Raw genomic sequence first — 14,177 nt, forward strand, 5'->3', positions numbered from 1 at the left:
ACCCTCTAGGGCTGCAATGGGACAGGTCTTTCTCTACACCCTGGCTCCTATCCCAAGGAAAGCTGCCGTTTCCTCCAAATGGAAACAACAGCCAACGAGGCCATTGGTGCTTCAGTTTTTTTGCTTCCACCTCTTTATTCACAAACCCATCCATCAAAAACTGAGGATGAGAGTAGAGACTGGCACAGTCTGGGGAGACAATTTGGCATTATTTCTCAAACCTTAACAGTGTTGCTATCCTCTGACCCAGTAATTGCACTCCTGGGAATCTATCCAAAAGAAATCATCAGATGCAAACAAAGATTAATACATAAATATGTTTCATGGTGTTCTTACACCCAAAGCTGAAAATGATATAAGCATCCAACAGTAAAGAAATAATTGGCTATAAAACACTAAAAGGTCACTAAAATCTTATCTTAGGACTCTTGTGGGCAATAAGAAAATATTAATATATTAATGGTAAATGGAAAAGCAAGATACGCAGTAACTTCAATCATAAACTTTTTATATTCAAAAAGTCTTAAGGACCCCTCCAAAATGTATCTCTGGGTAATGGAATTATGAGTGATTTTTATTTTCTTCTTTATCCTTTGCTTTTCTTCCCCATCCTATTGACCACAGTAGCATTTGACCCTTCATCCATGACAGATCCTTTGCACTGTCATGATACAAAGATGAGTGGGACAGTCCTGCATCTCACTGAGTGCAAGTGTAGCTGGAGTCCACTCAAGCAGATCATCACACCCATAGTGAATGCTCTGAAGGCTGAAGCTGAATTGCTTTTTAAAAAATACTTTTATTTTTTAGAAATGGGTCTTGCTCCGTCACCCAGACTGCAGTGCAGTGGCACCTTCTTAGCTCACTGTAGCCTCAAACTCCTAGGCTCAGGTGATCCTCTGACCTCAGCCTCCTGAGTAGCTAGGACTACAGGAGTACACCACGATGCCTGGCTAATTTTTTTTTTTTTTTTTGGACAGAGTCTCACTCTGTTTCCCAGGCTGGAGTGCAGTGGCACGATCTCGGCTCACTGCAACCTCCACCTCTGGGGTTCAAGTGATTCTCATGCCTCAGCCTCCCAAGCAGCTGAGACTACAGGCCTGCATCACCAGCCTGGCTAATTTTTTTTATATTTTTAGTAGAGACAGGGTTTCACCATGTTGGCCAAGCTGGTCTCAAACTCCTGGCTTCAAGGGATCCTCCCAGTTCAGCCTCCCAAAGTGTTGGGATTACATACATAAGCCACCACGCCTGGCTGCCTGGCTAATTAAAAAAAAAAAATGCATAGAGATGGGGTCTTGCTATGTTTCCCAGGCTGGTCTCAAACTCCTGGGCTCAAGTGATCCTCCTGCCTTGGCCTCCCAAAGTGCTAGGGTTACAGGTGTGAGCCCCATATCAGGCCTAAGACTGGACTCCCAATCAGCAACTTCTATAGGCAGGAGATGCTCCAGCAGATCTTGAAAGGTGAGCAGGGATTTGGAAGATTCTGGAAGAAGGTGGGGTAGGGGAGGCATTTCAGGAGGGGAGAACAGCATGAATAAACCCCAGAAACATGAGAGAGCATGGTGGGTTTGTGGCTACAAATGGCTCAGTGCAGCTGGGTCAGGCAGAAGATAGGCTGAGGGGAGAAATCGCCCCAGAGCACATCTGACAGCATCCATCCAAAGGGTGAGAGGAGGAGGAAAAACTGAAGAGGAAGGTGGCTAGGCCAGTGACTGAAAATATGAAGTCAACCTACTAGCACCATGCTCGACACTTGGTATATATGTAGTAAATAGGAATGATTAAATGAATGAATGTACAAGTGGTGAAGGTACAGAACAGAGGTTAGAATAGCAGTTTACAACCCAGGCTGTGAAGGGAACCAGAGAGTTGAAGTTCCTCACTAAGGAAGGTGGGTAAAGAGTCATTCGCACATGTGCTTTTATGGTCTCCCAGGACTCATCAATATTCCAGCAAAATAAAGGAACAATTTCTGTAAAACCATTAGCAACCAAGCCTTCGATTTCACAGTGAAGAAAGATGAATGTATCCAAATTTGTCATGGCACTAACTAGATAAAAGACGAGCCTACTCTGGATAAGAGGAAAGACTATGGATGCCACCACAATTCTCTTCCTTCAGGTTCAGATGCCCAAACTCTGTTGTTTTATTTGCAATTGCAAAATCTCAGGGCGGGGGGAGGACTTTAAAGCTTATCTGCCTACCCTCTAAAAGAAAAAAGCAATGCTTCAATCCTCTGCACCCACAAGCTCCTCCCAACAGTAAGGGTTTCTAATTTTCATTTAGCACACACAAACCCACATTCCCCTCCAGAAGCTGATACCATTGCTGGAGTGCTTGTTAAGAAGTTAAGTTAAGCAAACAAAAACCATCTCCCTGCTCCAGCTTACATCATCAAGGATGAAAACAATGCCCCTGAAACACACCCTGTTTGGCACAGCTATGCTGCCCAATCCCTCGTTATAAAGACCACCCACCTTCACCCCCACCCCTGGGCACCCACCACAGGACTCTGTCTCCTGCTAGAGGTGATGTGACCAAAGCTGGGCCCAAAATCCTCTCAGATTTTTTTCCCCAGCAATTTAGAATCAGGGCTGAGATATCTGCAGGTTACTTACAACAAAGACTGTAAACTTAAGCAGCTGTGAGGTGGCCACATCTGGCCAAATGCTCACCAGAAGAGAGACGGATGTCTCCAGAGAGAAGATCAAAACAGACAGAAGCACAGACACTTCATGGTAAGACAGACAGGCAGACAGGCTCTATGGGCAAAGTCAAGTCTTCATTATTATTTTTTTTAAGCTCACCATTGGTACCTAGAACAGGTGCCTTGTTAGAGGTTAAACAGATATACAGATAGTGGTTAAATAAATTAAAAGGGGGAAAGGAGAGACAGACAGACACAGAATTTGTGTGGGTTCTGGGCTCTCATGAGGCCGGGTTGGTCCCTCTAGTCTTAACCGTCCAGGAGCTGGGCCAGTATCCTTCCCATAAATGTCCTCGCTTCCTCAAGCTGGTATGAAGCAGGCTTCTGTTACTTGCATTCAAAGGGATCTCCCTGACACATCCCCAAGCTTGGCCCCGGTCCTCTGCTTTTCTGTGTACCCGTTTCCTCCCTCAGGGCAAGCCCCTGCACTCCGGTCTGCACCAGCTGAGCAGGCCCAGCATCCACATCAGCCCAGCTGCTCTCCTGTCTCTAACAGCCTGTGGGAGATTTCCTCTTGGATCACATATCCTTGCCTTAAGCCAATTTCCCTATTCCAGGAGCTCTCAAACTTGAGAGGCATGAGAATCACCAGGTGGGTGTGTTAAAACACAGATTGCTGGGCTCACCCCCAAAATGTCTGATTCAGCAGGTTTGAGGTGGGGCCTGAATGTCTGCACTTCTACCAAGTACCCCGGGTCACCTATTGAAGACCCCTGCCCTCTGCCACTCAGATTTGCCTCCTCCTTCTCTCCATTGGCACCTGCAGCCAGCAGGCTCCAGGCTTTGGAGATTTCCTCTGAAGGAACTTTTCTCCTCAGCCCTTCCCTTAGTCCTCTCACAACTCCAGCCCTCCTCATTGCATGCCCGGAGGACTCAAGAAACTTCTAACCAGCTTTCCTTTCCTTTCGGCTCACCTTGCGCCTCACTGCCAGATTCCTCTGCCTGAGGTACAGTTCTCCTCGGGCCACTCGCCTGCTCATAACCTTTGGCTATTATGAAAAAGGCTGCTATGAATATTGGAGTAAAGTCCTGTGTGGACATATGTTTTCATTTTGCTATGAAAGAGGATAAGTATATACCTAACCTAATTTTAAAATTGCCAAACTGTTTTTTTAAGTGGCTGTAGCATTTCATTCCCTCCCTCCCCATAACCTTTGAATGACTCCATATGGACTATTAAATTTTTTCCAGATTCTGGGGCTTGACTTTCCAACATCTTGCAATCCAGCCCATACCTGCTGATCCAGCCAAAAGCAACATACCACATAAATTCTAACCCAGTCTGCAGTATGTTCATGCTGTGTCCTCATTCTCTCTTAACCCTTCTGAAATCCCAAATCTGGTCTCTCTTCTTTGAGACCTTCTCCACCACCCTAGCCTAAAAACATAAAGGTTCCTCTTTCCAAAACACAGAATACACAAAAATATTTGAGTCAAGATCATCTAGCTCTCCATCCCACCCTTTGCTTGAAGAAGTATGATCATAATAAAATACTCCCAGTGTGCTCAAGTTGTTACCTAGTCTTTACTCATCCATCAGAAAAAACACAAAGACAATGGAAGGATTTTATGTAAAACTATCTACAGTACTGCAACAAGCAACATTTTTCCAGAGGCTGGGGACAAGCAGTTACTGTAGCCTTATCAAATGAAAGAACAAAATGCATTTCCCTGTCTTCTGATGAGTGTTATCTGATCTACAAATTGGTGTTTGGTAGTTCTCCTAACAGATCTCAAAGAACACTAATAGAACACATGTATTTACTCTTACACATTACTTATTCAGAGGCCAGGGCAGAGATTCTTATAGTTCTCACACTGCTGGTCCCCATGGTAGGGGGAATAAATCAGTACTCTGTGTGAAAAGCAACACGATGGCATGTACCAAAAGTCCTTTGATAGTTTCTTGTTGGGAGCCAAAAGAAAAAAAAAAAAAAGGCTTTTGAAAAGCCACACCTGGCTGGGCACAGTGGCTCATGCCTGGAATCCCAGCACTTTGGGAGGCTGAGGCGGGCGGATCACCTGAGATCAGGAGTTCGAGACCAGCCTGGTCAACACGGTGAAACCCCATCTTTACTAAAATACAAAAATTAGCCGGGCATGGTGGTGACTGCCTGTAGTCCCAGCTACTCGGGAGCTGAGGCAGGAGAATTGCTTGAACCCGGGAGGCAGAGGTTGCAGTGAGCCAAGATCACGCCATTGTACTCCAGCCTGGGCAACACAGCAAGACTGGGTCAAAAAAAAAAAAAAAGCCACAACTGTTTATCCATGATTTTACTTTATGGAATCTAGCATAAGGAAAAGACCCCAAAAAACAAAGGGGTAGACCGTACCATTATCTATAGTTACACACACAAAAATCAGAAATAACCTAAATGTCTAACAAATAGAGGCATGGCTCTTACATTTCCTGTATTTATTTATTGTCCATTCGTGCCCAAAAGGACTTATGATACACTTCAGTAAATTGTGTTCAACTTACTAGAATGGATACGGCCATTAAAAATGATATTTAGGGCTGGGTGCAGTGGCTTATGCCTGTAATCCCAATACTTTGGGAGGCCAAGACAGGAGGATCCCTTGAACTCAGAAGTTTGAGACCAGCCTGGGCAACAGAATGAGACCCTGTCTCTATAAAAAATGGAAAAATCAGCTGGGCGTGGTGGCACATGTCTGTAGTCCCAGTTTCGCAGGAGGTCGAGGCTGCTCTGAGTCATGATGGCACCACTGCACTCCAGGTCTGGGCGACAGAGCAAGACTCTGTCTCAAAAAAAAAGAAAAGAAAAGAAAAGAAAAAAACGACATTTACAAAATGTTTGAAACAGAAGACTTTCTATTATGTTACCAAGAGAAGTGAAATGCAAAATTCTGAATATATATAATTACAATGATATATTTTTACAGATTAAGTTCACAAATAGAAAACTAGAAGAAAGATTCTCTACAATGTTATTGGCAGTTATGGTAGAATGATGGAAAGAGTGACATTTCCTTTCTATATAAATATTTTCCAATTAATTGGCTTATTTTAAAAATATATCTTAAAATAAATATAGAAGCTAAACAGGGGTTGTCAGGCATTCCTTATCATATAGCTCAGAGAAAATCACCTGTCCTTGAGATATAAATATGGGTTGGATCACTAGAACAAAAGGAAGACAAATGCAAAGAATGCACGAAGGCATGGGAAGATCCTGGCCATCATCCAGTGCATACTGCTAAGAATCTCGTAGAGGCAAGATCCAAAGACAATAATGCAAGTGGTAAAGGCTGAGCTACTCCATCTGACAGCATTACAGAAAGAAGGGGGCAAGGATATTTGATGTGTGAATGGCACCTTTAATATGACAGAACACAGACCATGTTTTAAAAGGTTGATGCCCAGACTAGGAAACATGGTGAAACCCCATCTCTACTAAAAATACAAAAAAAATTAGCCAGGCATGATAGTACATTCCTATAATCCCAGCAGTCTCAGCTATTCAGGAGACTGAGGTGGGAGGATCTCTTGAGCATGGGAGGCGGAGGTTGCAGTGAGCTGAGGTCGCACCACTGCACTCCAGCCTGGGCAACAGAGGGAGTGGTAGAGGATTAACAACTAGGATTTCTCCTTGTGGTTTCAGAACCGCCCTAGGTCTGCTTCCCTAAGGAGTTTGCCATGACAACCGGAAGGGCACGCACAGTAGGGAACTGGTCTGAAGAGCTGGAGTGCGGCTTGAGTGCTGTCACTCACCAGTGGACCCTGGGCAGTCACTCAGCCTCTCTGCTCTTCTGTTCCTCACTTGTAAAGTGGGAAGCATCTTGGTAGAGGTTCTTTTGGTTATAAGTAATAGAAATGGACTCAAACTAGCAAAAGCAGTAAAGAGAATGTGTGGGGAGGACACGGGTGCAGGGAGGGGTTAGCATACAAACCCCAAGGCGGTTGGGCCTCGTAACAGTCTAGAACTAGGGACTGGAGAGTCCTGGAAGGCCAGGCCATGTGTCTGCCACCTCAGCATCCTCCAGTGTCTCTATCACTCCTCCTTCTCCGCTGACCCACCTCCCACACTGTCATGAATTTGTTTAATATAGGTGCTGCCTTGGCATCCACCTTTAGGCCTGACATGAGTTATCTGAAACACAGTAGCACCCTATCACCTTTGGCCTGGTTAAAAATTCCCCTCGCTGTGGGGGAATTACATTTCTCTCTCTCCAGCCCGCTCCTGCTACTTCCTAAGTGAGCTCCCTGCCACTTCCAGACTTCCCCTCGGCCTCCCGTCAGTACCCCTAACCTCTCTGGACCTGTAAGTAATAAATGTCTTCTCTTTCACGCATTTTGGTTTCACCTCCTCACTGTATTTCACCTGACTGGCAGACCCAAACCTAACTTCCCCCTGGTCAAGGCTATCTTGGCTTACAGGCACTCTCAGGAGACACCTGAAGACCAATTTTGAAAGAAATCACAACACACGTGCTCTTCATGTGAACTGCTCTTCGATCCACACAACCAAACACGGCCTCCACACCTCCTGACTCTCTCTTTACAGCTCCTGCCGCTTGAATTCGTCAGCTCAGGCTGCCATAACAAAACACTACAGACTGGATGGCTTAGACAACAGAAATCCATTTTCCCACAGCACTGGAAGCTGGAAGTCTGCGACTGGGTGTCAGCATGGTCAGATTCTGGTGAGGGCTCTTTTCCTAACTTTCAGACGGCCAGCTTCTGGCTGTGTTCTCACATGGTGGGAAAAGAGCGGCAGGAGAACTCTCTAGTGTCTCTTCCTCTAAGGACACTAATCCCGTCATAAAAGCCCTACCCACGTGACCCCATCTAAACTTAACTATCTCCCAAAGGCCGCATCTCCAAATACCATCACATTGGGAATCAGAACTTTAAAATATGAATTTGGGGGGCGATTGGCTGCCTCAGAATCTCACGTCTGTGTGTCCAGGAGGGGGAAAATATAATTGGCTCATCTTGGGTCAAGTGTCCATGTGTGATCCAATCAGCCACAGCCAAGCGGAGAGGGCAGATCATGCAGCACAAACAAGGCTGCCGGGGGGCCTACCACAATCGCCAAGCCTGTCTGTACCTTGCCACCAGAATGAAAAGCCACAGGGAATCAGGTCAAGAAGTAGTTACTTCCATTTTTCCCACGAAACTAAGCACTGGATAAGGGTCATGTCTGTCTTATTCCGCATCACCTCCCCATGGTCCATCACAGAACTGGGCACACGGAAAATGCTCAATGGCTCTGTTGTCCTTTTACAGACAAATGAGGCTGGACTTGCTCAGAGCATAATGATGTTTCCGTCAACGATGGACGGCACATACGACAGTGGTCCCATAATTATAATACTGTATTTTTACTGTATACTCTCTATGTTTAGACACACAAATACCACTGTGTTACAACTGCCTACAGTATCCAGTACAGTAGCATGCTGTGCAGGTTTGCAGCCTGGGAGCAATAGGCCATACCATGTAGCCTAGATGGGTAGCAGGCGGTACCACCTAGGTTTGTGTAAGTACACTCTATGATGTTCATACAATGACAAAATCATCTAGTGACACAGTTCTCAGAACATACCCCTATTACTAAGCAATGCGTAACTGTATATAGACATATCATCACCTTCTAGGGGCCAGAGCACAGTTCCACCCTAAAGCTCAAGATTCCCCTTCAAGTCAACCTTCAACCTTTCTTCTTTCTAATCTTTCCCAGATGAGGAAAATTATCCTCCATCATTACTTTTCTCTCCTCCCCTTTCTCTCTCTCTCTGTCTCTCTCTCTTTCTCTCTCTCTCTGTGTGTGTGTGTGCGCGCGCGCGTGCAGTAATAACAATGTACAAAGTGTATAGAGGAGAAAAGGAAGCAAAAGACAGGCTGTATGCCTTCAAAGGACTGTGATACAAACTTAAGAGGCAAGACATAAACACTGGTGAAGTTAAAAAAACAAATCTATGAGTTAAGAAATACAAAAACACACGATACCTCTGGACAGCTATGTAGGACATTGTCCAATAATTGGTGCTAGCAGTGTGTGCTTTGAGGTGGCAGAACAAAGAATCTATTTTAGTCTAGAAGGGTCTGGGGAAGAAAAAGTAGACAGATATAGCTAAGGGAGGGAGGAGAGATGGCACTCTGGAGGGGGTAGTGATGATCATGCCAATTCATGGAAATCAGGAATAGTCATAGGAACAGAACTTGCCCTAGGACTACATTATGGGGTGACTGAACACCAATGCAAACTTCTAGATGGAATTATTAAAATAATTGTGAGCACTAGAAAGGAAAGAGACAAATACCAGGAGCCTGCACCAGTCCTACCAGGTTCTGCCTGCATGGTGTCAAGCTGCCCTTATTTCCTCCTGCAATAGGGAGGCCAGCAGGGGCCCATGGGGTTTTAAAGGTAGTGGACACTACATTCGTTTCCTAGGGTGGCAGTACCACAAATTTGGTAGCTTAAAACAGTAGAAATTGATTCTCTCATCATTCTGCAGTCTAGAAGTCTAAAATCAAGGAATCATCAGGGTCATGTTCCCTCTGGAGGCTCTAGGGGAGGATTTTCCTTGACTTTTCCTAGGTTCTCACAGCTGCTGCCAATCCCTGGAGTTCCCTGACCTGGACAGGCATCACTCCAATCTGGCTCAGTTGTTACACGGTGTTCTGCATGTCTCAATCTGTGTCCAGATTTTCTTTTTATAAGGATACCAGTCACTGGATTGGGACTAACCCTAATCCAGTATGAACTCATCCCAACTTGATTACATTTGCAAAGACTCTATTTCCAAATAAGGTCACATTCTGAGGTTCCAGGTGGACATGAATTTTGAGGAGACATTCAACCCAATGTAGACACTGAGTATCGTCACCCCTGTGTGATGCTACTTGCCATGTAAGATCCTGTTCTACCATCGGCACTGGCAGTGACTTGATGCACAGCTATCACAGAGGTCACCAAAGGAGGAGTCCCTGTGCTGGGACAAGATGGGACTAGACGACTTCCAAAATTCCTTCTGATTTGCACATGTGTGTTCAAGGCCTGCCGATTGCTCCCATTCTACTGATGTGCCAATTCAGCCCTCTCTTTTCATGCTCACTGCCAAGACTCGGGTTCAGCCCTTGTAGCTTCCAACTTGACACAGACACACTGCTTTCACATCACTCCCCCTGACAAACCCTCACCAGCTCACACCTGCCTGAAAGCAAAGTTCTGTATCTTGACCTCAACATCTTCCTTTACCACCTGAACTCCTAAGATGACACTAACTTTCAAGCCAGTCTGGTCCTTCAACTGGCACAATCTCACCTTCACACCTAACCTCATACTGGCTGCAGAAGAGAATCCAAACTGTGTTTGGAAGACCATTTACTCCCCTTCCATGCACCCTCCCTGGACCAGCCCGTCCAGCCCACAGCACTTCTGCATTTCAACGATTCTTCCTGCTTGCAGAAGCACTGGACCCTAATCTGTCATTGCCCTGCACTGTAAATGATCCACTCATGGAGATGGGGCTGCAGCAACACTTAGGCAAAGACAACACAAGAGCTGTAAAATCAGACAGATCTGAATTAAGATTCCTGACTCTAATACATAATGTTTAAGAACTGAACAACAGGAGTTTGAGGCTGCAGTGAGTGATGATCACGCCACTGCACTCCAGCCTGGGTGACAAAGTGAGACCCTGTCTCCAAAAAAAAAAAAAAAAAAAAAAAGAAAAGAAAAGAAAAGAAAAAAGAGCTGGGCAAATTCCTTACCCATTCTAAACCTCTGATCGCTCATCTGTAAAATGGAAATAATACTACCTACCCCACAGAGCTACTGTCAGTGTTAAGTGAAATAATGTGTGCAAACTTTCAATGCAACATCTGACATAAAGCATACTTGTAAATTATGTGTCAATAAACATACTTATTTTTATTATGGTAAATGGATCTAACTTTTGCTTTTAGGTCTGGGGATCAAGGCACAGATCCTGTGTCCCTCTGGCACCTAGCAGCACACTGTCAATGACTACTCAGAGTGACAGACATCAGTTCAGATGAGAACCCCAGAGAGCATTTAGCTACCATCCTTCTTCTTCCTCTTCTTCATTTCTTTTTTCTTTTTTAGTGTGAACAGCAAATTTTGCTTAAAATTCTTGGACACAGAGCAAGTTTATATCACAGAAAAGCAAATGGATTAAAAGAATATCAGAGATTATTTTATTTTCTTTTATTTTGAGACAGAGTCTTGCTCTGTCACGCAGGCTGGAGTGCAGTGGCACAATCACGGCTCACTGCAGCCTTGACCACCTGGGCTCAAGCGATCCTCCCACCTCAGGCTCCCTACACCCTGAGTAGCTGGGACTACAGGCATGTACCACCATGCCTGGCTGGTTTTTTTTTGTTGTTGTTGTTTGTTTTTTTGGTGTGTAGAGACAAGGTCTTGCTATGTTACCCAGGCTAGAGATCCTTTTAAAATGCCTTTCTGCTAGGTTGTTGGGCCATCACGTCTCCTTTGTCTCCTTCTCCTCTCCTAGCTTCTCTGGATTCCATCTGTTTCTTATGCTGAGAAGTTTGCTACCTACCTAGCCCTCAACCTCTTTGTTTTATGAATGGGAAGGCTGGGACCCAGACAGGGCAAGTGACTCACCCAATGTCACAGAGCTATTAAGTGGCAGAGCCACGATTGATCGGGCCATGACTATTTTCCTACATGATATATTGAAATCAGTTTGAACCTCGTTTTCTCATTGGCAAAACAGGGATACTAATGCCCACCTCCCCGTTTGCTCTGAAAATACAGAATCAAGGGCCAGGCCAGTGGTGGAAAAGACCAGGTGTGAGATGAGACATGGTAACCACCACAGCCTGCAGTAACTGGGCCCGGTGGGGCTAGGCAGATCAGGCAGCACAGGCCCTGGTGGCAGCCACCCCTTAGCTTGGCTGATGCTGCCCTGATGGAATCATCCTGTAGTGCCACATCTTCTGATTCTTCAAGAGAAGCCCAAAATTTGGATTTTGGTGTCACATGTCTCTATTTAAGTAGATTCAAATTTAAAACACCACAGGCTAAACAAGCAATATGCAGGCTGATTTCAGCCAGGAGTCACCACATTTGTGACCTTGCATCCAACAACAGATGTGAAGCCGTTTGCAAACTGCCAAGGAGCAGACGAATGGGAAGGAAAGGCTGACCTACAGTGACTGGAACAATCTATCTACCCAGGAAGCTTCTGCAAATTCTCCCGGGAGCAGTGCTCCCACCTGAGTGATTTCACCCAGCCCCACAGCTCCTTGCCTACTGCCAGGAAGGCCACAACCACAGCTGATCTCATCCTGCTGCTAGCCTAGTGGCAGCAGCTTGGATGCCTGGCTGTCAGCTGAGAAATTTGCCCATGCCTTATAGGGAAACCACCTCCCCACCCAGAGTCTCATTAAACTGGATGAGTTGCCTCCAGGAACACGCTGAATCTCAGTCTCACCCTGGAAGACACTGCAGGGCTGGGCTGGCTCAGGCTGACCTCAGAATTTGGATCCCAGCCTCTCCTGAGGTAAGGCAGGCCCAGGTGGGGTGAGCAGGCTGGCTGGGGTGAGCCAACCAGGACAGGAGGCCAGCGATAGGACTAGACTCTTACAAAAGAAGATGGACAAGAGCCTCTCCAACCACTCCTTAAAGGTATTTTCTTAGGTCTGGGCAGGTAGAAGCCTCAGGAACTAGCCAGCCAATCCTGCACTCCTCACCTCCTCTTCTTCCCCAGTGTGCTTCTGGAGAGGCAGTTTTTTGGGGTTTTTTTGGGCGGGGACAGGGTCTTGCTCTGCTGCCCAGGCTGGAGTGCAGTGGCGCAATCTTGGTTCAGAGGCTGAGATGGGAGGATTCACTGAGCCCAGCAAGCAGATGCTCAATCAATCTTCCCACCTCAGCCTGCTGAGTAGCTGGGACTACAGGCATGTGCCACCATACTCAGCTAATTTTTCTATTTTTTTCTAGAGATGAGGTCTCACTATGTTGCCTAGCCCGGTCTCAAACTCCTGAGCTCAAGCTATCCACCCACCTCTGTCTCCCAAAGTGCTAGGATTATAGGCATGAGCCACTGTGTCCGGCCTGGAGGCAGTTCTTAAGGCTCTGGCCTCTTTTGTCCTTGGTCTCCTGTCCTCACAAGCTCTTCACCATAAAAATCAAAGACCCTGCAGGGCCCTTGAGACCCTGGAGGGTCTAAGAGGGTGTATTTGCTCAGAGTAGCCGGGACTCTTAGAGATGTAGAAGATGGGATGGTGTGAACAATCAGGGAAGCTTCCTGCCAGGAGGGTAAGCCCCTCCCTGCTCCAAGGACCCTGGGAAGAACAGTCCTGTGGCCAAGGTCACTCAGCTCAGCAAGGGCTGAGTGACACCCCCAAGTCAAATCCAGTCTAGGGCCAGACAGTGTTGCTGGCACTATGGTGTCATCATGCTTGTCTGGTACCAACCATTGACTTGCTGGGTAACTTGCACAGCCTGCCTAGCCCCAGGTTACAATTTTGTCATCTGGGGAAGAGACAAGTAATGTCCACCTATATGACTGCTGCATTAATTAAATTATGAAGCCTTACATGAGAAATACTGTGAGGCAAAACTCCAGCTGTTTTCCCTCAGTGGTGACCCACATCTGGCTCACAGTGCCAGCTCACTCAAGACCAGATGATAGAGTGCACCTGCTGAATGAATAAAGAACGGCACGGCACAGGAACTGCTGCATAGGTGGTACTCAGTAAAGTGTTTTATACCCTCATGGATACCAAAGCTCCTTGGTGGATGTTGGTGGTTTTGGATAGCCCATAGTTCCGGCTGACTTTAGTATTGGTAACAGGACCCAGATGCTCTCTGGGTCACCATCCCAGTGCCATGTGCTTGGACAACTGATCTTATCCCCAGATCCAGGGTGGGTCCTGGTTGGTTTCAGTCAAACACATCCCATGCCCCTGCCATAGGGAGTGGTTCAATGACAAGTATGTGACCAAAATCAGGAGAGCTAAAGGCTCGCTAGGGGCTTCAGGCAAAAAGCTTCGTTGTCTCCCATAGGAGATGCTCTCTCTCTGGGAGAGATGAGTTTTTTCTGCTGGACACAAATGAGGGCTTCAAGGCCCCTAGAAACTGCTAGCAGCCAGGGGAGTCAGACTTAATATGAAACAGGCACCAAGCAAAGAGTACAGACAAGACACCAGAAAACCTGATGCTCTGGTGACAATCTTGAGCTGCCGGATCAAGCCTCACTTGAAATCAGCACCATTCTAGACTTGTAAGATGTGTGAGCCAGCCTCAGTTGTATTACTTTTTCTAAAACCAAAAGAATTTTAACTGATATACCTGCAAACCCAAAAAATAATCAAAAGGGCCGGGTGCGGTGGCTTAAGCCTGTAATCCTAGCACTTTGGGAGGCTGAGGCAGGCGGATCAACTGAGGTCAGGAGTTCAAGACCAGCCTAGCCAACATGGTGAAACCCCATCTCTACTAAAAATACAAAA

The 14,177-nt window shown here is 46.1% G+C and overlaps 1 protein-coding gene across 2 annotated transcripts in view; it reads right to left on the reverse strand.

The window, feature by feature from the left end:
* The window catches only part of REEP1 (receptor accessory protein 1), a 136,134-nt gene that overhangs the window by 93,420 nt on the left and 28,537 nt on the right, over positions 1 to 14,177 (reverse strand). The window contains exon 1 of one of the 2 annotated variants that reach the window (XM_011971125.1): positions 3,973 to 4,063. The exons of the other annotated variant lie outside the window; for it this stretch is intronic. Within the exon in view, the coding sequence (XP_011826515.1) occupies positions 3,973 to 4,007 (35 nt within the window). The 5' untranslated portion in view covers positions 4,008 to 4,063. Of the gene's footprint in view, positions 1 to 3,972; positions 4,064 to 14,177 lie in introns of those variants that run through there. 2 annotated transcript variants of the gene reach the window in all.

The sequence above is a fragment of the Mandrillus leucophaeus genome, unplaced genomic scaffold (assembly GCF_000951045.1).
Source record: "Mandrillus leucophaeus isolate KB7577 unplaced genomic scaffold, Mleu.le_1.0 Scaffold988, whole genome shotgun sequence".
Lineage (NCBI taxonomy): Eukaryota > Metazoa > Chordata > Mammalia > Primates > Cercopithecidae > Mandrillus > Mandrillus leucophaeus.